General features: G+C 44.3%; 1 protein-coding gene across 2 annotated transcripts in view; it reads left to right on the top strand.

Moving 5' to 3' along the window:
- NSMCE2 (NSE2 (MMS21) homolog, SMC5-SMC6 complex SUMO ligase) overlaps positions 1-21502 on the top strand; it is a 295740-nt gene that overhangs the window by 28153 nt on the left and 246085 nt on the right. For both annotated transcript variants that reach the window (XM_048507511.1, XM_048507510.1), the window contains exon 3: positions 10771-10877. In XM_048507511.1, coding sequence (XP_048363468.1) covers positions 10771-10877 — 107 coding nt within the window. The remainder of the gene's footprint in view (positions 1-10770; positions 10878-21502) is intronic.

The raw sequence follows: 21502 nt of genomic DNA, 5'->3' as shown, positions 1-21502 counted from the left end.
ATCATTTGAAATTAACAACAGAGGCAAGGTGGGTGGAAGGCGGAGACTGGAAGAATGCCAAGTAACAAATAATTAGTTAATATCCTACACAGCTCACCTTGGTTCCACCTATTTGTTGTTGCATTTCTCTCACCATTAAAATAAGCAGCAATTACGTTCTGTGCTGGAGGGGGGTCTGACCAAGGCAATGTTCTCTACAGATTTGATGCGAATCCCGGGGCATGTTGAGTGGTGACCTCGTCTTTTTTTTTCTTATTATGTGTAGGTCAGCAAAGTTTTATGTACTGTGTGGATGTGATTCATTTCAGCCCTGGGGATGAGGGGGAGGGTTGCTGCCGCACAAACTTTTCCTGTGATTCATGAGTAGAGAACTGAGTCAGCCTAGAGTGAAGATCATCTGCCGCTGGATGGGAGGAGCATACCCCCCCCCCCAATTGCTTCCCAGTGTGGTGGCTGTTTTCAGAGGAATTATAGAAAATTAGCCAATTGCTAAATGTGTTCAAGAACTGGGGTCTTTGGGGTGCTGTGTGGTTTCCGGGCTGTATGACCGTGTTCTAGCAGCATTCTCTCCTGACGTTTCGCCTGCAACTGTGGCTGGCATCTTCAGAGGATCTGATGCCAGCCACAGATGCAGGCGAAACGTCAGGAGAGAATGCTGCTAGAACACAGCCGTACAGCCCGGAAACCACACAGCACCCCAGTGATTCCGACCCTGAAAGCCTTCGACAATACAACCGGGGTCATGCTAGGACCGTTTCTGAGACACGTGTCAAAGTTGATGCTTAGTATAGTAAAGTGAAGGGGAATTGAGCTGAGTGTTTTAGTAGGGATGGGAATCCCCATGATCTTCTCTTGCCCCATCTTCTTTCATTGATTCAACCCACATCTTGTTAGAAACTCCATTCCCGAGTCTTTCCCTCCGAAGTCTCATGGCACCCTGCCCCCCCATTTGGAACAACAAAGTCATATTCCACCTCACCCCCAACCAATGGTTCCACTAACCTCAGTAGGGAACTGCGTGGAAGTTCCCTACCTCTGCGTGGAAGTGAACCACCTGCGGCAGCTCCCCCTGCCTTTGGTGGCCACCTGATCTGTGTGGCACTAATATGGTGTCTGCGTGGCCACATGGCTTACAGGGTACATTGCCCCCATCAATCTGTTAACTTTGTAAGGTAGTAGTACTAAGCCCTTTCCATTTTAAGACTTCCATTCCCAGATAGGTGCTGAAAACAACAGTTGTATGGCGAAGAAGAAGAAGAGTTTGGATTTATATCCCCCCTTTCTCTCCTGTAGGAGACTCAAAGGAGCTTACAATCTCCTTGCCCTTCTCCCCTCACAACAAACACCCTGTGAGGTAGGTGGGGCTGAGAGAGCTTCGAAAAGCTGTGACTAGCCCAAGGTCACCCAGCTGGCGTGTGTGGGAGTGCACAGGCTAATCTGAATTCCCCAGATAAGCCTCCACAGCTCAGGCAGCAGAGTGGGGAATCAAACCCGGTTCTCCAGATTAGAATGCACCTGCTCTTAACCACTATGCCGCTTAACCACACGCCACACAAGCCAGAGTAACCATATTTTAGATAAGGGCATATATTAGATTTTGAATGGGGCCAGAATGGCTTTGAATCTGTATTTGCTGCCTTGAAAACACGTGAAGCAGATGTGTCAAATTATTTCTTCGCCTTTCCATAGCTGATTAACTGTTTTTAAACATAGTACCATCTGTTGTCGGAAGAATGACATTACAGTGAAAGTTTCCATTTCAGTTATCAGTTACCAGTAGCAATTTGGCACTTGTAGTTTAAACAGTATGCAAATCACATTAATGACAGCAAGAACTAGTGTGATGTAATGCTTAAAATGTTGGAGCAGACTCTGGGACACCTGGGTTCAAATTCTTACTCTGTCGTGAAGCCTGTTGGGTGATCTTTGGCCTGATTCTCATCTTATCCTCATGGGTTTGCTGGGAGGACGAAATGGAAGGAGGGGGTGACCCTGTGTGTACCTCTGAGCTCCTTGGAAGAAGAGTGGCATAAAAATGTACTAGATAGAAAATGTGAAGGTTAATTGGTTTCCCCAACTAATTGATGTAATTGTTGGACAATATTATTCCCCCTTTCCCTTTCTAATCACGTCTGCTTCCCATTTAATGCTTTTAATGATGATATTAAAAATTGCAAATTCAGAAAACAGGTGAATGTTTTCGAGGGCATTCGGTTGCTGATCTTAAAGTCACTATTCTCCCTCAAAATATTTTCAAAGGGAAAATTCAATGGGGAGTTGCTGATTTAGCATTCAAGGAGTTCCAAGTTTTAACAAGGACCTGGTATGTCTCAGCACAGATAGAACGTTTCTGGAAACGTTGAAGTCATAGAAAATAGATTTTCATGTTTGTTTTTTTCTGGGGAAGAAGTGATTTTATGGGAAAAATCGAAATACATGCCGTATTTATTATCCTATCAACTCTAAGCTCAGTTTATTGGTTGAGAAACATAAAATGTATCATTTCTGGTTGATTCAGCATATAAAATTGTACTTTTGGCATATATATGGAATTCAAAACATCCTCATTTTCTATGGGAATTGCATGCACACCCAGTCCTTGAGAAGAAGTTGCAAACTGCTGCATGATATCAGATAAACTGCATAGAATTGAAAGCCCCAAGCTCTTGATCTATGTATAATTATTAAAAGACATTATAGCAAATTAAGTTACTGATGTTATTCACATTTTAAACAAAACACATCTTGAAAACGATGTATTTGTCTACTAGGGTTTTTCCCACCAGTACTTTGCCAACATTTGCCAATGTTTCTGTCGGAAAAACTGAGGAATCTTCTTGCCTGTTGAATGACCTTATTATGTTGTTCTGTTGCTTCTCTGAAGTGGGTTGAAGATCGCTGTCCCAGGAGGTACTGTGTTTCTCTGAAAATAAGACAGTGTCTTATATCAGTTTTTGCTCCCAAAGATGCACTATGTCTTATTTTCAGGGGATGTCTTATTTTTCCGCTCCATAGCTGCATGCTCTGGTGTTCTGTTCAACGGGCATACTTTGCTACGTCTTACTTTCGGGGGATGTTTTATATTTCGCATCTCAGCAAAACCTCTACTACGTCTTATTTTCAGGGGATGTCTTATTTTCGGAGAAACAGCGTATTTCTTTGGTTGCTGCAAGTGGAGAATTACAGCTTTCTCTCTCTCTGCTTGCTCTGCTGACTTTCCCTTTGCAGAAGACTGCAAGGTAAAATGGTACATTTTTTTCCATCTCTCCTCAACATTTTATCACTTCATTCTCCCGCTGGTATAAACCAGGTCTATGCAGTGGAAGTAGGGTAGTTATTTTTGGACTTATGTGTACCTCCTTATGTCTGCAGAAACTTTCTTCTTTACGAAACAGCTGGAAATACAAATATTACCAGGTGTCTGTTTCTGAGCCATTTCAGTACATTAAATGTGGTGGTGAAATGTGGCAATAAAATTCTGGCGTTTACCATGTTAAAATTCAGGTCCTGGGAAAGGAGGTCATATTTTTAAACTCTCTCTCACATAAAAACTTTGATAGGTGACTGACCAGTATCAGTATAAGACAGCTTCATGGATACGCAGAAGGAGAGTTCATTATGGTAGGAGGGGGGAAAGGGTGCCTTTCCTTGCTAAGAAACTCGCTTAAACCAAGGGTTTCCTGGGGATCACACGGGTAATCAGCCACCACTACTGAAGACCCCAAGATTAATATCTCAAAGAAATAAATTGCACTAAGCAAAGCAAAAAAAGAAATATTTTTAAAAGATTTATTATAAACAGGGGGGGAAGGAAAAAGGTGATTGGCCTCCAAAAAAGGGTGGGAAAAGGGCAAAGCTAAATACACGTTAGCTAGGATGTAGCAGGCTCCTTAGAGCTTGTGCAGAGTTCCTTTCAGTAACAAGAGGTTGAAGGAGTAGTTAACTCCCACCCAACCTCCTGTGTACCCAGTTTTTGTTGAAAAATCCAAATATTTTGGTAGTTGGCTGTTATGGATTCGCTGGACTATGTGGCTGCAGTCTGGTGCTTTTGCTCCCGACATTTTGCCTGCATTTGTGGCTGGCATCTTTAGAGGCATGTCATGGTAAGATGTGTTTCTCTTGGAGTCGGAGACCTTCTCAGGTGGGTGATTCCCACCCCTTCTCAGGAAGGCAGGACCAAAGAAACGTCACATCCTGTTCAGGCTAGGACTCGATTTCTCCCCAGTTCTATTTCCTGCCTGATCAGGGAGTGCAGGCAAAACGTTAGGAGCAAAAAACACCAGACCACGGCCACACAGCCCAGGAAAACCACAACAGCCAGCTGATTTTAGCTGTGAAAGCTGTTGTCAGTACGTTATTTTGGTAGTCTTATCTGTGTGGCTGTACAAAACTGTTTCTATCCAAATAATAGATTTGCTTTTCCTTACTGCAAACATGAGCTAAGTAGCTTAGAGTTCAGCAGTTTACCAATCTGTTTTCCAAATATTGCGTACAGTTACAAGTTTGCTTGTAGGAAACGAAGGCATTTGTATATTTTAAATTCCATAAATATGGCAATTAGTGCAATTTTATATGCTAAAAGATGCATTTTATGTTGTTAAAGAAGCACACATGTAGTTCATCTTTGAAGAGTCTGTCAATGTCAGTAGTGTCCACTTGGGCAATGGCTGTCCATTGTCCCAAGCAGAGGTCTTTTATATTACCTTCCTGTTCTTTTTAACAGGAGATGCCTGGGATTGAGTTTGGGACCTTCTGCACTTATTCTAGATCCTTACGGGTATCTAGCCACCTGTTCTTTACCAGTTCTTCAATATCTTGCTTCAAGCTATCCCTTCATACAAGCTGCTGAGGAGAATATGGATCCCATGCTTGCATAAAATACAATGTGATTCATTGGTATCAGAATTCAAATGCTGGCTGGAAAAATGTTTTAAAAATAATTACCAGAACAAAACTCACCACAGATACCTTCTGTGGTACCCTTGGAATCCGCAGGTAGCCTCTAGATTCCACGTAGGGTGAGATCTCCACTTCTGGTTGACTCATCTTCAGTAGAGTCAAGAGTGCAGCCTTATGTCCAAGGTCTGTGTCATGCAAACAGGGTTGCAGTAAATTAAATATGACTTGCTCAAACGGCATTCAGCACAGGTTGCTTGCAATGTCTTAGCCTTGCTAGAGGGGAATTGCAGTGGTCAAGAATCAAGGCCAGGCAGAAAGAATAGCACAACTGGACCAGGTGATCGCCTGACTTTTGGACTGCTTCCATCTCTCTCTGTGAATAGCAAAAGTTGTACTAGAAGACAGAACAATTTAAAAAAGACAATGTATATTCTATGAATGAAGTCAATAAATAAATAAATGAGGGTTTCTCAAACAGTATGTGTCATCCTTTTTATTAAAAAAGATTTTAGTCCATTTTTAAATTTATTTCATTTCATTAGCGGTGCTGGGAGATTTTTTTTAAAAAGGCTGGCACTGTGTGGTCCACCATTCCACCTCTAGGGTAAACCTGGACATGACATAGGGTAGCTCTAGAAAATGCCAGAAATGCTGTTGCTTTTCCATAGTTTCCAGAGATTCCTAGAACTACCCTATATAATTTCTGGGTTTTCCCCTGAAGTGATCACAAGATGGCAGCCTTCCTCCCCACTGTCCTTGCGTCTGAACTTCCACCAGGTGCCTGTCATGAAGTGACAACCCTATCTCTGGTAAAGAGTTAGCTCAGGAATCAAAGCTTCAGATGTTCGAATCCAGAATTCCCATCAGTTTCGTCAGCATGGCCAATTGGCCATGCTGGTAGGGGCTGATGGGAATTGTAGTTCCTGAACATCTGGAGAGCCACAGGTTCCCTACCCCTGGGTTAGCCTGAGTGTGTATGACTAAGCCCAAACTCACCCAGCAAGCTGGCATGTCAAAGTGAGGATCTGAGTCTGGGTCTTCCAGACCACTATACAACTCTGGTTTTCTTTTGGGGAATGTTTGATTTCTGTGGGCAAGATAGCAGCTGTGTTCTCACCTCGAGCGTACCTTTATATTTCCTGTGAATTAGAAGATGCAGTCAGTTCTTTTAATTTTCTAGTGGAAGTGTTTTTTTTTGGGGGGGGCTAATTATAGTCTGAACTACAGTTCAGTGAGAGAGGGCATTTGTGTTTCCATTAAAGGTTTCTAAGGCAGTGTGATGAGTCACTAAATACAACTTCTGCACACAAAATGCCCTGATTGCCTAATGACTAGGTGTTGGTAACTGAAATTACACATACACACACTACATACATTCTCCCGCTCTCTCACAGCCTTGCTTGCATAAAAACCAGGGAAGTGTCTCCTTGAGTAATACCTGTGCTGAGGTTTCCCAAGAACTGTAAAAATGGCTTTTGATTGCTAAACAGGTTAAAAATATAACTTGTGTGTAAAAGAATTTGGAAAATACCTGTCATGGTAATAGGTGTGTTGTCAAAGAGGGTGACTGATTATATGATGAAGCCTATGAATTAAAGGTCCTTTTGGAGTGGTGGGAGGTTTCAGAATAAAACTACCAAGAACCTTGGGCTACCTGCTGTATCTGAGCTTAACCTGTCTCACAGGGTGTTTGTGAGAATAGGCGGCGGGGGGAGGGGGGGAGACCCTCGACCTGGATAGCCCTGAATAGCCCTATCTTGTCAGATCTTAGGAGCTAAGCAGGGCTAGGTTAGTACTTGATTGGGAGACCTCCAAGGAAAGCCAGGGTCACTCTGCAGAGGCAGGCAATGGCAAAACACATTTGTTCAACTTTCGCCTTGAAGATCTGATTGGGTCATTGTAAGTTATCTGCAACTGGACGTCATTTTCTGCTCCATTCTTCCTCAAGAATCTGAGAAGAGTGCATACTAATTCATTTTAAGCTGATAAATCCCAAGGCACAAACAGTCACTGCAGTAGCTTTAACACACATTTTAATAATGTTTATTCACAAAGAAATGTGTATAGAAAGTATGGGGGATTAGTCTTAGTAGTATGGCTCATCTACATTGAATTTTTTAAAAGTCACATTAAAAAATTCAGCCCTTTTGTAAAGTGGTAATTCAGTTTGTTAGTGAAATGTTGGGCAATTTATCCATTTTGTTGGGTTATGAAAAGGGTTATGAAGTAGGGTCTTGAGCCTGCTTAAGAATAATAGAATCATAGAGTTGGAAGAGAACACAAAGGCCATCAAGTCCAACTCCCTTCCATGCAGGAAGCACTCCTGGCAGGTGACCTGGATGGTTTAAAAACCTTCAAAGAAGGAGACTCCACCACACTCCAAGGTAGTATATTCCACTGTCAAACAGCCCTTACTGTCAGGAAGTTCTTCCTAATGTTTAAGTGGAATCTCTTTTCCTGTACTTTGAATACATTACTCTTTATCCTAGCCTCTGGAGCAGCAGAAAACAAGCTTGCTCCATCTTCAATATGACATCCTTTCAAATATTTAAACACGGCTATCATGTCACTCGTAACTTTATTTTCTTCAGACTAAACATATCGAGCTCCCCAAGCTGATCCTCATAAGGCAACCTGTGGCTCTCCAGATGTTCGTGGACTACAATTCCCATCAGCCCTGCCACCTGGCCATGCTGGCAGGGGCTGATGGAAATTGTAGTTCATGAACATCTGGAGAGCCGCAGGTTGCAGACCACTGTCATAGGGCATGGATGCTTTTGAGAAACCCATGTTGACTTTTAGTGATTATGGGTTTGATTCCCCGCTCTGCCGCCTGAGCTGTGGAGGCTTATCTGGGGAATTCAGATTAGCCTGTGCACTCCCACACACACCAGCTAGGTGACCTTGGGCTAGTCACAGTACTTCTGAGCTCTCTCAGCCCCACCCGCCTCACAGGGTGTTTGTTAGTCACAGCTTTTTCTGCTAGGGGATGGGGGTGGGGAATAAGCCTAGTTTTGTCATGAGGTGAACACAGACCATAAATATACAGAATAACCTTCTGTATTACCCTTAACAACGTACTGACCGTTTGACAGAATTCTGCTGGAAAGTGTGTTTGTGTGTGTAAATAATCCAACCAGAAGGACCAGTTACATGGCTTTCTAATATGGCCTAAAATTCAACAGGCCTAAACACTGATATGCTTTATAAATCAGTATCCTGCTGGGCTGGTGGATGATTCAGATTTAAATTCAGATACAGTGCGAGTCTAGATAACTATAAACTAGATTATTAGCCAGTTTTGGATTCTGGAAGACCCAACTTCAACTTCCCAAATGGAAGCTCACTGGGTGACCTTGGACCAGGCACTTTCTCTAGCATAACCTACCTTGCAGGGCAGTTATGATGATGAAATGGTGGGGAAATGGTGCTGTAAGCTATTCTGAGTCACTACTGAGGAGAAAAACTGGGTATACATATACCAGGGGTCAGCAACCTTTACCACCCAAAGAGCCATTTGGACCCGTTTTCTGCAGTCCCGAAGATCTACGGAGCTGCCTCCAGTTCGGCCCCTCCACTCCCCTTTCCTTCCGGCGTTGGGAGGTGGAGGCACCGGGCAGGGAAACCCCCTCTGCCCGACAGAGAAGGCAGTCGCCTACTCCGTGGAGCAGAGGGGGGATGGCGTCTGCGGCTTGCCTGGTGCTGCCGCCTCTTGCGCTGCGGGAGGCAGCGACACTGGGCAGGGAAACCCCCTCTGCTTGATGGAGCAGGCAGTCACCTGCTCCGTAGGGTGGAGAGGGGATGGCGGCTGTGGGGATAGCAGATGGCGGCTGCTCTTGAGGGACATGCCCATGCTACCCTCTGACCTCCTGGAGTTGGAGGGTAGCATGGGTATGTCCCTCCAGCCCCCCAGAGCAGTGCTGGAAGGAGAGGTGAGTAGAGGGGACGCGAAAAGCAGCACCCTCACGCACAGAGCTGCCTCTGGTTCGGCCCCTCGACTCACCTTTCCTTCCAGCGCTGCTCTGGAGGGCTGGAGGGACACGCCCACGCTATCCTCTGTCCTCCAGGCCACGTGGAGTTACAGTATAAGGCTGAAAGAGCCGCATGCGGCTCTGGAGCCGCAGGTTGCAGACCCCTGACATATACAATTAACACACACACACACACACCCCGAACTTTCTACAGCGGGCCTGTCTATTTCCTCCTGTAAAGTGTGGAGTGTTTGCTCTTCCCCCTTGCCCTACATTTCCGATCCAATGTGGGCAGGTTCTTATTATTTGACCAGAATTATACCACCTTACTGCGTGGTTGCTTCCATGACTGTAGTAAATTGAACACATTACGTTTCTTTATACTGAATCACACCATTGGATCAATTAGGGGAGTATCTTCTGAGACTCACCGCAGCCTGCTGGGATTTCGGGCTGAGAGCTGCTTTCTGAGATCTTTTAATGGGAAAAGTCAGGGTTTAAATATGGAACTTTGTGAATATAATGCTTGGGAATCTATATTGATTTTAATTGAGCATTGCATTTGTCAGTGGTGTGGCATTCCTGTTGGGGTGTCTTTGCCCTCAAATGTAAAGTACTTGCTAGTTTGGAATCAGTGTTGGAAGGAATATCCATCTGTTTAGCTGCTTTTCTCACCCAAGGGAAAAGCAAACTGTCGTGTTTGTCCAGCTAGCTTCGAGTCCAGTAACCCCTTAGAGCAGGGACCCCTTACCTTTTGGGGGCTCTGAGCACATTTGGAGTTTAGACATGGCATAGGGGGGTGCTGGAACAAAACGGCTGTCACAAAATGGCTGCTATAAGAGGTGGGGCCACCCACAAAATGGTTGCCACAGCAGGGCAGATTCTGTGCTGGAGTGTTAGCTGCTGCCAAAGCAACATTTCTAAAAAATCTGCACAGCCAATCAGAATCCTTTCTGGACAAAAGCCCTCCCTGCCCCCACCCAGTTGCTAAAACACTTGGTGGGTGCCAGAAAAGGTTTCGGTGGGTTCCATGGCACGTATGGGCACCATGCTGAAATGTGTTGTCTTTTTTCCCTGTTTCCTATCAGAACTGCATTCTACATAGACCAGTTGAACACATGATATGATATGACAAATCAACAGGAGGTGACCAACAGTGGCCTGTTTTCAGAGATCCGAGATCCAACATTTTCACTTCATAACAAGTTGAAGGCCCCTTGCTTTTCTGGGCAACGTTCATCAGAGCAGGCAGTTGAGATTGGTACTCTCGGTTGGCACATGCTTGGAGCTTGAATACTTTAATCCCTTGTTTGTCTAAGCAGCAGGAAGCAAAGTCCTTCCTTCCTGATACCTGAAGTTGACGTTGATGCTTTTAAAGTGGCACAGTAGTTCAAAAGAACAATGTCCTGGCTCTACCAGCAGCCCAGGAATCTATTCATCCTCATGGAATCATTCCAGTCACTTTGGTTATGCGCCTGCCTGCCCCTGCAGGATAGTTCCCAAATAAATGGCGTTATGGGGATATGTGTGTGCCAGAACATTATGAGCTGGTTTAAAACTCCCAAGGAAACTTGTAATTAGCAGCTCAGTTATGATTAGAGCGGAGAAGACTTTGGAGTAGATATGACAGAACATGTACAGCAGTGGTAGTGATTAGAATGTTCCTGTAAAAGATGCTTTTCACACAGATCTCTGTTCATACAGGGGATGGGATATCCGCTTTGTTGGTTTAATTTACTACCTTGAGTAGATTGTAAAGCTTGCAACTTTTTTTGGAGGGGGCGGTCTCTTTTCTTTGGGTCCTATGTTTGTCTGGCTGCCCTGGAGACATGGCTCTAACAGTCTGAAAGCACAAATGTAGATATAAAATCTCAAAAATGCAAACTCTTTATTTTTGCAGATGACCTGGAAGAAGTGAATGAGATGGAAAAGGTGATGTTAGACTATGCAGCCATGAGCAGAGATGTAAGCCATTATATGCAAGCAGTTGAAGATACTGTAAATCAGGTAAAGGGCTGCAAATATTTGAAATAAGAAAGGGGTTTATATATATAACACTTTCATTTGGGGGGGATCCTGACTCGTGTGAAGTTTAGAGAGAAAGGCAAAGACATGGGGGTGAAGGCTTGTAAACTGGAAGTGTCCAAGAGGAAGTAGATAATTCCTCTTTATTGTCTTGGAATACTGCAACTCAACAACCCTGGCTGACAGATTCAGGAGAGACAAAGGGGAATTATTACATTGCGTTGTACTTTAATAAGGTTTAATAATTGCATCTATTAGAACCAATGTGGTCCGGCGGGTAGCATGTTGGATAAGAATTTGGGAGACCCAGGTTTGTATTTGTTTATTAAATTTTTTAGTTGCTGCTCACTTATAGGATCTACTGTACAAAAGCCCTCTGTGTCCCCTATCCATAACATATCTTAGCCCCCTGTCTTGAGTTCCATGATCAAACAAAAGCAGGATCTAAATGCACTATCAAAAAACCTTAATTTTCAGGTCCGCGTGGTGTAAGATCCACATCTATATGGGCTGTTTATTTTTGGGTTTGCAGACCTCACAAATAGATCCCTTTCCCCACACCAGCACACGAATGTATGCTGAACAGGTGATCATGAGTTTCTTGCTGGTACCTAGAGCTTCAGTTCCTGTTTCCTCTCCCCATCTTATACAACCCTTTAACCTTGCTACTTATAAAACAATAAAAGTGTCTACTGAAAATGAAAGATTGTCAGTAAAGCCTACAGTTACGTGGCTTTGAAAGCTGAGTCGTTATTGACATAAGCCGCTGTTAGAGGAAAATAGCATGTGAAACAGACCAGCATCCTCTTCTGATTGATTCAGCAGCCCCGTTGAGTAAGAAATGAGCAATCAGATTGCAGCGATACTTCCAATAATAGACTGTGGGAAATCCTTTGTTTGATTAGTAATGGAAACTCCCTTCTCTTTGCTAGATGTAATTCACCTATAAGGTGACTTACCTTGTGGCTTCTTCTCTTTTTCATTAGATATGAACTAATGTATCACTCCCTCCTCCCTCCTTCCTCACGTCAAATTAACCAACACCCAGGTTGTTGTTAAGACTAGGGATTAAAACGATGATGTCATTATTTAGTGTAGGTTTTTTTTAATTGTAAAGAGTGGAAAATCTCTCTTATATGCATTGCTATCCAAGCGCTGCGAACCAAGGCAGACTCAAACTGTGGAGATTTTCTTTGATCTTACATCTCAGAGGGTGAAACTAAAAACTGATTCTTTTCCTTAAATCCATTTTGGTTTTGTTCGATCATGGGGTTGCAGTAAGGGCAGAATGAAGGTGTGTTCCTGGTACGCTCTGCTTCAAGTAGATTCATCTTGTCTGCTGTTCTTTTCAGACTATGACTAACAGCAAACCTGAAAGAGCCCCGTTATCTTAACCATCCAGAAATGAACTGCTACAAGGCCACGTTTCTTTGCAAACTGTGATATCTCTTGTGTTCGCACCCATGCGGGTGCAATAATCAGATGCCAAGCGCAGTTGGTGCTTCCCCAGAAGAACACAAGAACAGGCTTGTTAGACCTGACCAAGCATCTGTCTGTTCGAGTATTCAAATGTAATTTGGTGAGCTTATAGGTAGGACTTGGTTATCCTCAGCCTCTGATATTCAGAGAAAGATCTTCTTTGCGCATGGGGGCTCCACTAACAGTTGGTGTTAGAATGACCCATGATCCTCTACTGCAGGGGCCCCAATTGTTTTGAGCATGTGAGCACCTTTGGAATTCTGAGATGGTATGGGCACAACTTCAAAATGGCTGCCTCAGGAGGAGGAGATAACCACAAAATGACTACCACAGGAGGCAGAGCCACACACACACAGGAGAAGCCCAAGTACAGGGGAGAAGAGGGGTGAAATTCAGGGAGAATACAACAAATATTGTGGTGGCAGCTGCTTCTGAACCAATGTTATTTTAGTCTGCGTAGCTAAACAGATTTTCAGTGGTTCACATTATCAATTGATGATGGTTAATTCCCAAAGCTGAAGCATAACAAAAATTATTTTTATATGTCTTTGAGAAGAATGTTCATAAACCTCCAAAGGAATAGCATTCTGTGAGCCAAAACAAAAAAGGCCTTGCTCTTGGTGGGAAATAATCTCCTCCTTCCTTCTACTTCTCTTTCTTTCAAAGACAGCACCTGGAACGTTTCTTTATTAAATTTTGGGCGACTCTCTTGTGAGATTGTGGTCCCTGATTTAACTAAGGCTTGGCTGTGTAGGCCTTAAAGGTTAAACCCAGTGCTGTGGATTTTCCCAGGAGGGAAACCAGTGTTGACCATGACCCCAAGGGATGCCTAGTATCTTCTCCAGTGACCAAGAAGATTGAATTCGATCACTGCACAGGTTCAAAGACAGCCACAAGGTGCAATTCTGCAGCTACTGTGCAGTCACAAAACGGCCGGATATGGCGTTCAAGCTCAAAATTGAACAAGTGACCTGGTGAAGGAGCTCAAATGCATGCAAGCGAGGAGTTTCATGAAGATCAGTTCAGCAGTTAGTCTTGCAGCAAACTTCTCAGCATCACTAGCATTTACTCCATGCCATCTCTGTGGTTTAGCTTTGCTACTTGAGCATTTGAACAGGAGCAGCTACTGTTAATTTCAAGATGACACTACCATATGTGGCTGGAGGCAGGGCTTGTTCCACATTTTGATGGGCCCTGGTTAGCGAGTGCGCAGGGTCCCCCTCCATCCTTGCCCTTGCTACCAAGATCCCTGCTCACAGACCCCTTTTTGTGTACCCCCACCTGCCTATGCATCATTCTCCTAGTTTGAAGACGAAGAAGAGGTTGGATTTATACCCCACCTTTCTCTCCTGTAAGGACACTCAAGCTCCTTTCCCTTCCTCTCCCCACAAATTAGAAGAAGAGTTTGGATTTATACCCCACATTTCTCTCCTGTAAGGACACTCAAGGTGGCTTACAAGCTCCTTTCCCTTCCTATCCCCATAACAGACACCTTGTGAGGTAGGTGGAGCTGAGAGAGGTCTGAGTGAACTGTGACTAGTCCAGAGTCACCCAGCAGGAATGTAGGAGTGCGGAAACACATCTGGTTCACAAGAGAAGCCTCTGCCACTCAGGTAGAGGAGTGGGGAATCAAACCCGGTTCTCCAGATTAGAATCCACCTGCTCTTAACCACTACACCACACTGGCTCTTGGCCACATCCACAGTAACCTGCATGCCCTTCCCTCAGCGGCACTAAGAGACCCACTGCTGCGATCATCACCACCCGTACACTTTGGCAATTCTGGGCAGCCCAGTTTAGCCAGGAGCCCAGGAGGTGGAGTTCTTGCAAGTAAGTGGATGACGGAAGGGGGCACAGACATGTGACAGATGAAGATGTGTGGTTGGCGGGGCGGGGCGGGGGGGCAGTCAGTAGATGTACACCTTGCCAGAACCCCTGGGCCCTGGCAGATGCCCCACCTCACAGCATGCTGATGCCGGCTCTGGCTGAAAGCATTTCCAAACTGCTACCCATGAATCTACCTTACGTTTTACCTGAACCTCGCAAGCACGCTTTTGCCTGGCTGTTGATTCCACAGAGCAGGTAATGTGCGAAATGGCGTTCCCAAGGAACTCCCAGTGATTGTTGGACAGGCCCTGGAAAACACTTGGTTGCAGTTGCCTCCCTGCCTCAAGTAGGGACGAAGTGACGCAAGGGGCCGGCCGGCTGCTGATTAGATACCAGCTTGACTGTTGCTCCAGTTCCAAGCCCAGATTAGCGTCTGGTGGGAAACCGAAGAGCTGGAATGTCTTCCTTATTGGTGGCTTTTGTTTATAGCGCAGTTTGAAGCAGGGAGATTTGCAAAATACACCATGATAGGCATCACGGTGAGCGTTCAGAGGCACAAATGAATAAGTTGCATAAGAGGAAGAGAATTAGTGAGATGGAGGAACCAGCCCTGGGAACGGGCCACAGAGCTCCTGAGGTATGTCGGAACTCACTGGCTCTATTAACAGAGGTGTTGAGTGATGCTTTCACACGGAGCCCAAAGACTGTTAAAAGTGCATTAAGTTGTTAAACTCTTGAAAAAATAAATGCCTATTAATGCTCTTATAACAGAGTTGGTACCAATGGTTACAAGCCAGAAGAAACACTGGCACCCAAACCGGGTTTCTTTGCAGTAATGTTAAGAAATAGTTTGATTGAGAAACTGACACAGAGCAAAAAGAAAACAAGCCACAAACTGGAGTACTGTTGTACCGGCGCCCCCTTCTAGTTATCTGTTTTAGCGTTACCTTTTGGGAGACAGGAGAGCAGACAGAGAGTGAACAAAGAGAATTTTTTTCTCCCGCACCTACAATACTAGAACTCCAGGACATCCAATGAACTTGATGGGTGACAGATTCATGAAGCACAAAAAGCAATACTTCTTTAAACACTGAGTGATAAAGATATGGAGTTGGTTGCCAAAGGATCTTGTAGTGGCCACAAGCATAGATGGCTTTGAAAGGAGACAAGACAGATTTCTGGAGGACAGGTCTGTCAGGGGCTACTAGGTACGGTGACTAAAGGGAGTCTCCACATTTAAAAGCAGTGAACATTGAAATACTAGTGCCAGGAGGCAACATCAGCAAAGGCCTCGGCCTCTGTGCCCTGTTGCTGGTCCTCATGAGTACATAAGAACATAAGAACTAGCCTGCTGGATCAGACCAGAGTCCATCTAGTCCAGCATTCTGCTACTCGCAATGGCCCACCAGGTGCCTTTGGGAGCTCACGTGCAGGATGTGAAAGCAATGGCCTTCTGCTGCTCCTGCTCCTGAGCACCTGGTCTGCTAAGGCATTTGCAATCTCAGATCAAGGAGGATCAAGATTGGGAGCCATAGATTGATGACTTCTCCTCCATAAATCTGTCCAAACCCTTTTTAAAGCCATCCAGGTTAGTGGCCATCACCACCTCTTGTGGCAGCATATTCCAAACACCAATCACACGTTGCGTGAAGAAGTGTTTCCTTTTATTAGTCCTAATTCTTTCCCCCAGCATTTTCAATGGATGCCCCCTGGTTCTAGTATTGTGAGAAAGAGAGAAAAATTTCTCTCTGGTCAACATTTTCTACCCCCCATGTATAATTTTTTTATAGGACTTCTAACTCATATCCCCCCTCAGACGTCTCCTCTCCAAACTAAAGAGTCCCAAACGCTGCAGCCTCTCCTCATAAGGAAGGTGCTCCAATCCTTCAATCATCCTCATTGCCCTTCTCTGCACTTTTTCTATCTCCTCAATATCCTTTTTGAGATGTGGCGACCAGAACTGGACACAGTACTCCAAGTGCGGTCGCACCACTGCTTTATATAAGGGCATGACAATCCTTGCAGTTTTATCATCAACTCCTTTCCTAATTATCCCCAGCATAGAGTTTGGCCACTGTTTGAGACGGGATGCTAGACTAGATGGACCACTGGTCTCACCCAGTAGGACTCTTCATATGTTTAGGTAAATCATACAAGATACTAGTCCACGATGGGTCATTTGTGGGTGGGTTGTTTGTGGCCCATCCATACCCTGAAAAGATCAGCCAGAACACCTGAATTAATTCTTTCCTCAGTTTGCAAAACCCTCTGCCTGCCTAGTTTCTTGGGGATGATACTCACTACCCAAAGGTCTGATATTCATTGAGGAAGGATGAGGTAAAGAGTTCTTTCTGCTATTTCATCTCTTCCAATCCACTTTATTCTAACCATCATGCAATCGGTTCAGATAGAGCAAAGATGGACCACCAAAACAAGGAGGATGGGAACAGTGTAACATAATCCCAACAAACAGGAAATCCACTGTACCCTAGCTGATAGTAATTATCACAATCCAACCTGGAATACAGAAGTAATAAAGTGTAAAAGTACAAATAAGTGCAGTAACTGTACATCCTCTATTGAAGTATAACAAGGAAACAAGAATCCTAGTATCAATTTTAACAAAGTTATCATAGAATCACAACTAGGAAAGGCATTGACATACAAATTGTAGTTTACTTGAAGTACCAAATACCAACTATCTTTCTTGTTTATAAGGAAATATATGATTTTTTTAGACAGGCACTGGAATTGAAATCAGACAATAGTCAGTAGTAGTATTCCAAAAAACTTGCATGCTCTGTCAGCTCTTCAAGCAAATGTTGCAATTAGTCAGTTTCCCGTTCTTCTGAGACCTGTAGTGCTTTCCCAGTGAAATAGACATGAGTATGCTCAACATGCAATGCTGAGTATGTAGAATAAATTGCACAAAACGCAAACCGTGGTAAGCAGTGTTTTGGGGAAAACCTTCCCCAGTGTTCACATTGGTTCAGCCAGGTAAGCTGCAAGACTAAATCGTAGAATACAACTCTCCCAACCCTGCTATGTCTGAAACTCTGCCATTTCATGCTTCAAATGGCAGAGTTTCAGCCATAGCAGGCTTGAAGGACTGACAGAGCATGTAGCCGCTGCCCCATGGGTCTCACTAGAAGTCATGCTGGGAACTGCCTTTATGTACAGTGGAACCTTGGTTTTCATTGCCTTCGGTTTTCATTGGTTTGGTTTTCATCGATTTTTTCAGTGAAAAATTTGTCTTGGTTTTCATCGATTTACCTCGGTTTTCATTGATTTGCAGTAAGGTGCAGGAGTTTGTGGAGAAAAATCACCCGGACAAAGCTGTTGCAGGCCATGTCTGCAACTTGTTTAATGACAATGTCTTGCCCCATTTCAGACAAATCTTAAAGAGGTGTCAGAAACAGACCTCTTTGGACAGCTTTCTGGTGCGACATTGGTCCACTAGCTCTGAAACTGGTCCTAGAGTTATTGTTTGTTACTGTTTTCAGCATTATACACTATGTTTATTCACCAGAAAATGTGTTTTTGGTATGTTTTTTGGAATGCCTAGAACGGATTAATTGGATTTACATTGATTCCTATGGAAAAGTTTGCCTCGGTTATCATCGGTTTCGGTTTTCATTGATTCTTTTGGGACAGATTACCAATGAAAACCGAGGTCCCACTGTATATAGATACACCCAAAGAATGAGTATTTCCCATTGTGCTTAGGCAGTTTTGTGTTGCCATCCTGAGCAGAGTTGCATGTTTCTAAGCCTGAGAAAGGGTGTAGCTCTGCTTGGGATGAGACTATTAATGTGCAGAGTTGGCTTGTACAGATCCAGCATCCTTGTGCAACCCTGGTCTCTCACATTGCAGTCCTAAGCAGAATTACTCCAGTCTAAGTCAGCTGAAATGAATGGGTTCATATCGGAGTAACTCTCTTTAGGACTGCAGTGTCAGAGGTGTGTTATATAGAGTGGAGGTTTTATAAAGGTTTGGAAGATTTTTTTTCCTTTTGATGTTTTGCAAGCAGCAAACCTGTAGCCAACTTGGGTTTCCTGCCCAATTATAAGAGTAGAAAATGGGAGAGGGGCTGATGTGAGCTGCCTTTGTTGTGGTTCTTTGCCTGTGTGGGCTATTATAAATTTCCAGGGAGTGTATTTAAAGTTCTTCAGTTAATTGCCTGTATGGCACAATGAAAAGTCTTCAAACTTTTGGGGCAATAAGCTGCTTCCAAAAGAATTCAGGCCCTATTGTGAGCCAAAACCCTGGCAGGTTTCATTTTCCAAATTCAATTTGTCTGCGTTTTTTGAAGTGCTAAAACTCAGAGATAAAATTCCTTTTGGTTTTCTTGTAATCTGTTAATGGCATAGGTATTCTTTTGGTCTGTGTTTATCAGGTTGGATCCGCTCTGTTTAAAATTGCACCCTGATATTTGATTTCCAGAATCTTACTGAAATAAGACAATTGAAATGAGTGGAAGGCTATAATTCATCTCGGTTGCCTATGAACATACTGGCTGAAACGTTTTGAAAACATCTTAAGTTGCTGTGCGATCTATTGACTAAGCTTCCCGTGGCAGCCAGGAAACATTTCAAGGGTCTGAGTGTGAAGAAAAGGTTTTTTTTAGGAAATTTGTATGGAAAGGGCCAATTTCTTTGCTCAGTACTTTCCTTCATCTCATGATCAGAAAAGCAATATGTAGAAAACAGTTAATCTCAGAATGATTTGTGGAAAATAAGAGGAAGCTGTGCTGTTTTGCCTCATTTATATGGTTCGTGGAAAGCCATTTTTCTGGGTACAGCATTTGGGGAGCATTTGGGGGGGACGAATTAGGACTAATAAAAGGAAACATTTCTTCACGCAATGCGTGATTGGTGTTTGGAATATGCTGCCACTAACCTGGGTAGCTTTAAAAAGGGCTTGGACAGATTTATGGAGGAGAAGTCAATCTACGGCTACCAATCTTGATCCTCTTTGATCTGAGATTGCAAATGCCTTAGCAGACCAGGTGCTCGGGAGCAGCAGCAACAGAAGGCCATTGCTTTTGCATCCTGCATGTGAGCTCCCAAAGACATCTGGTGGGCCACTGCAAGTAGCAGAGTGCTGGACTAGATGGATTCTGGTTTGATCCAGCAGGCTCTTTCTTATGTTCTTATGTTTTTTAGGGCCAAATGAACACATGAAGCTGCCTCATACAGGATCAGATCATTGATCCATCACAGACAGTATTGCCTACTCAGACCTGGATCTTCTGGATCTCCACGGCCTCAGGCTGAGGTCTTTTGCATTACATATTGCTTGATCTTTTTAATTGGAGTTGCCAGAGCTTGAACCTGGGGTGTTCTGCATTCCAAGTAGACTCCCAATCACTGAGTATATACCCTTGCTTAAACCAGCCAAAGTGAGGCAGGAGAGAAATTAGACATGTTGACAGTATAGTGTGGCAGTCAGGGGACAGAGCATCTGGGAGGCAACACAGTTGGAAGGAGGCCCCTGTGGTGTGATCGCTGTTGCTTTTTGCTGTGTGAAGATTTTTCTTTTGCTTTTTTGGGTGACATCCATTTTTAAGGACTTTGGACACTTTTACAGCACCTGCTTAATAGGACAGCGCACTGGTGGCTGTGGGCTCAAGAGCATTAGTTAGCCAACCTTTGAACTACCTTTTCAGCCACCTGAAAGTGGTGGAATGTTCTAGAATTAAACACGCTTTGGTTGCTAAGCAACTGTGTAGCCAAACTCCAACCCCACTGTGGTAAGGAACAGCTATTGTGGTTGCTTAGCAGCTATTCTCCCTAGAACTGACTGAATGGGCAGTCAGTGGATGAAGCTGAGAAGAGGATAAGAACATAAGAAAGAGCCTTGCTGGATCAGACCAGAGTCCATCTAGTCCAGCACTCTGCTACTTGCAGTGGCCCACCAGGTACCTAAGGGAGCTCACATGCAGTATGTGAAAGCAATGGCCTGCTGCTGCTGCTGCTCCTGAGCACCTGGTCTGCTAAGGCATTTGCAATCTGAGATCAAGGAGGATCAAGATTGGTAGCCATAGATTGACTTCTCCTCCATAAATCTGTCCAAGCCCCCTTTAAAGCTATCCAGGTTAGTGGCCATCACCACCTCCTGTGGCAACATATTCTGTGGCACTTCATAGGATGAAGTGATTCCTTGCTTGGGAGGTGAAGTCTGTGGACTGGGAAGGATAAATAGGACAAGAAATGAGACATGTGAAAGGAGACGGTACGTAGACTAATGGGGAGGCGTACCAGGCAGGATGGAGAGACGAATCTTACTGTATGGCTTTCTTGTAGTGAAAGAAATTGCGAACCCTAAAGTTGGAAAGGAATTAAAATAAAACATTTAGTACCACCCAGCCTATCACAGTACCAGCCCTGGTCTAAGCCTTGAGAGTAGACATGGGCCACCACCAGAAAAGCAGGATCTGAGTCTGTTGCCACCTGCTCAGTTAACCCAATTAAGAATCATGCAGCAAAAATATTTTTAAAAGAAATATTTTTATTTTGAGCATCAGTAATTCATTCGGGGGGCGGGGGGAGGCCCACCCCACAGGCAGAAGCCTAACATCTTTATAGGGCTTGAAAAAACAAAGTCATCCTATGTATTGTTGAAGGCAAATGTGAATCACAACCTGGACTGAAAAACCCCACCTGCAATAAAATACTGTCAACCACACCTTTGCATAGCAGTTCCACTCAAACACTTACTGATTTGTTCCCCACCCTGGGACATGGACAATATATACCCCACTAAAACAGTCCCTTCTCACTGGACAGTGTGTAACAGACTTTTCTCTGTGATACACCTCTGAAGATGCCAGCCACAGATGCAGGTGAAACCTTAGGAACAAGATCCACCAGACCACAGCCACACAGCCCGGAAAACCTACAACAACCAAAGTCATCCTACTTTGAGGCAATCATTATGACATCACAAATCGGGACTGCATTACCCCATATGTCCCTACTAAGCCTCTGCGTTCAGCAGAGGCCAATTTGCTGGTAGTCCCTGGCCCCTCAATGATGCGCCTGGCCCCTGCCTGGTGGAACACTCTTCCTCCAGCTGTCCGGGCCCTGCGGGATCTTGGTGAGTTCCGCAAGGCCTGCAAGACGGAGTTGTTCCGCCGGGCCTTTGGAGTGTCCAGCCGCTGATATGAGTGCCCCCGCCCCCTCCTATATTTTGGGCCCATTACCATCTATGGGCCCACTCTTTTTCTCCCCTTCTGGGAGAGTCTAACAGGAATTGTTGCGGGCACTGTTGTTAGTCATTTCTTAATTGCTGCATTTTAA

The sequence above is a fragment of the Sphaerodactylus townsendi genome, linkage group LG09 (genome assembly GCF_021028975.2).
Source record: "Sphaerodactylus townsendi isolate TG3544 linkage group LG09, MPM_Stown_v2.3, whole genome shotgun sequence".
NCBI classification, from domain to species: Eukaryota; Metazoa; Chordata; class Lepidosauria; order Squamata; family Sphaerodactylidae; genus Sphaerodactylus; species Sphaerodactylus townsendi.
This window is presented reverse-complemented; position numbering and strand designations above follow the sequence as displayed.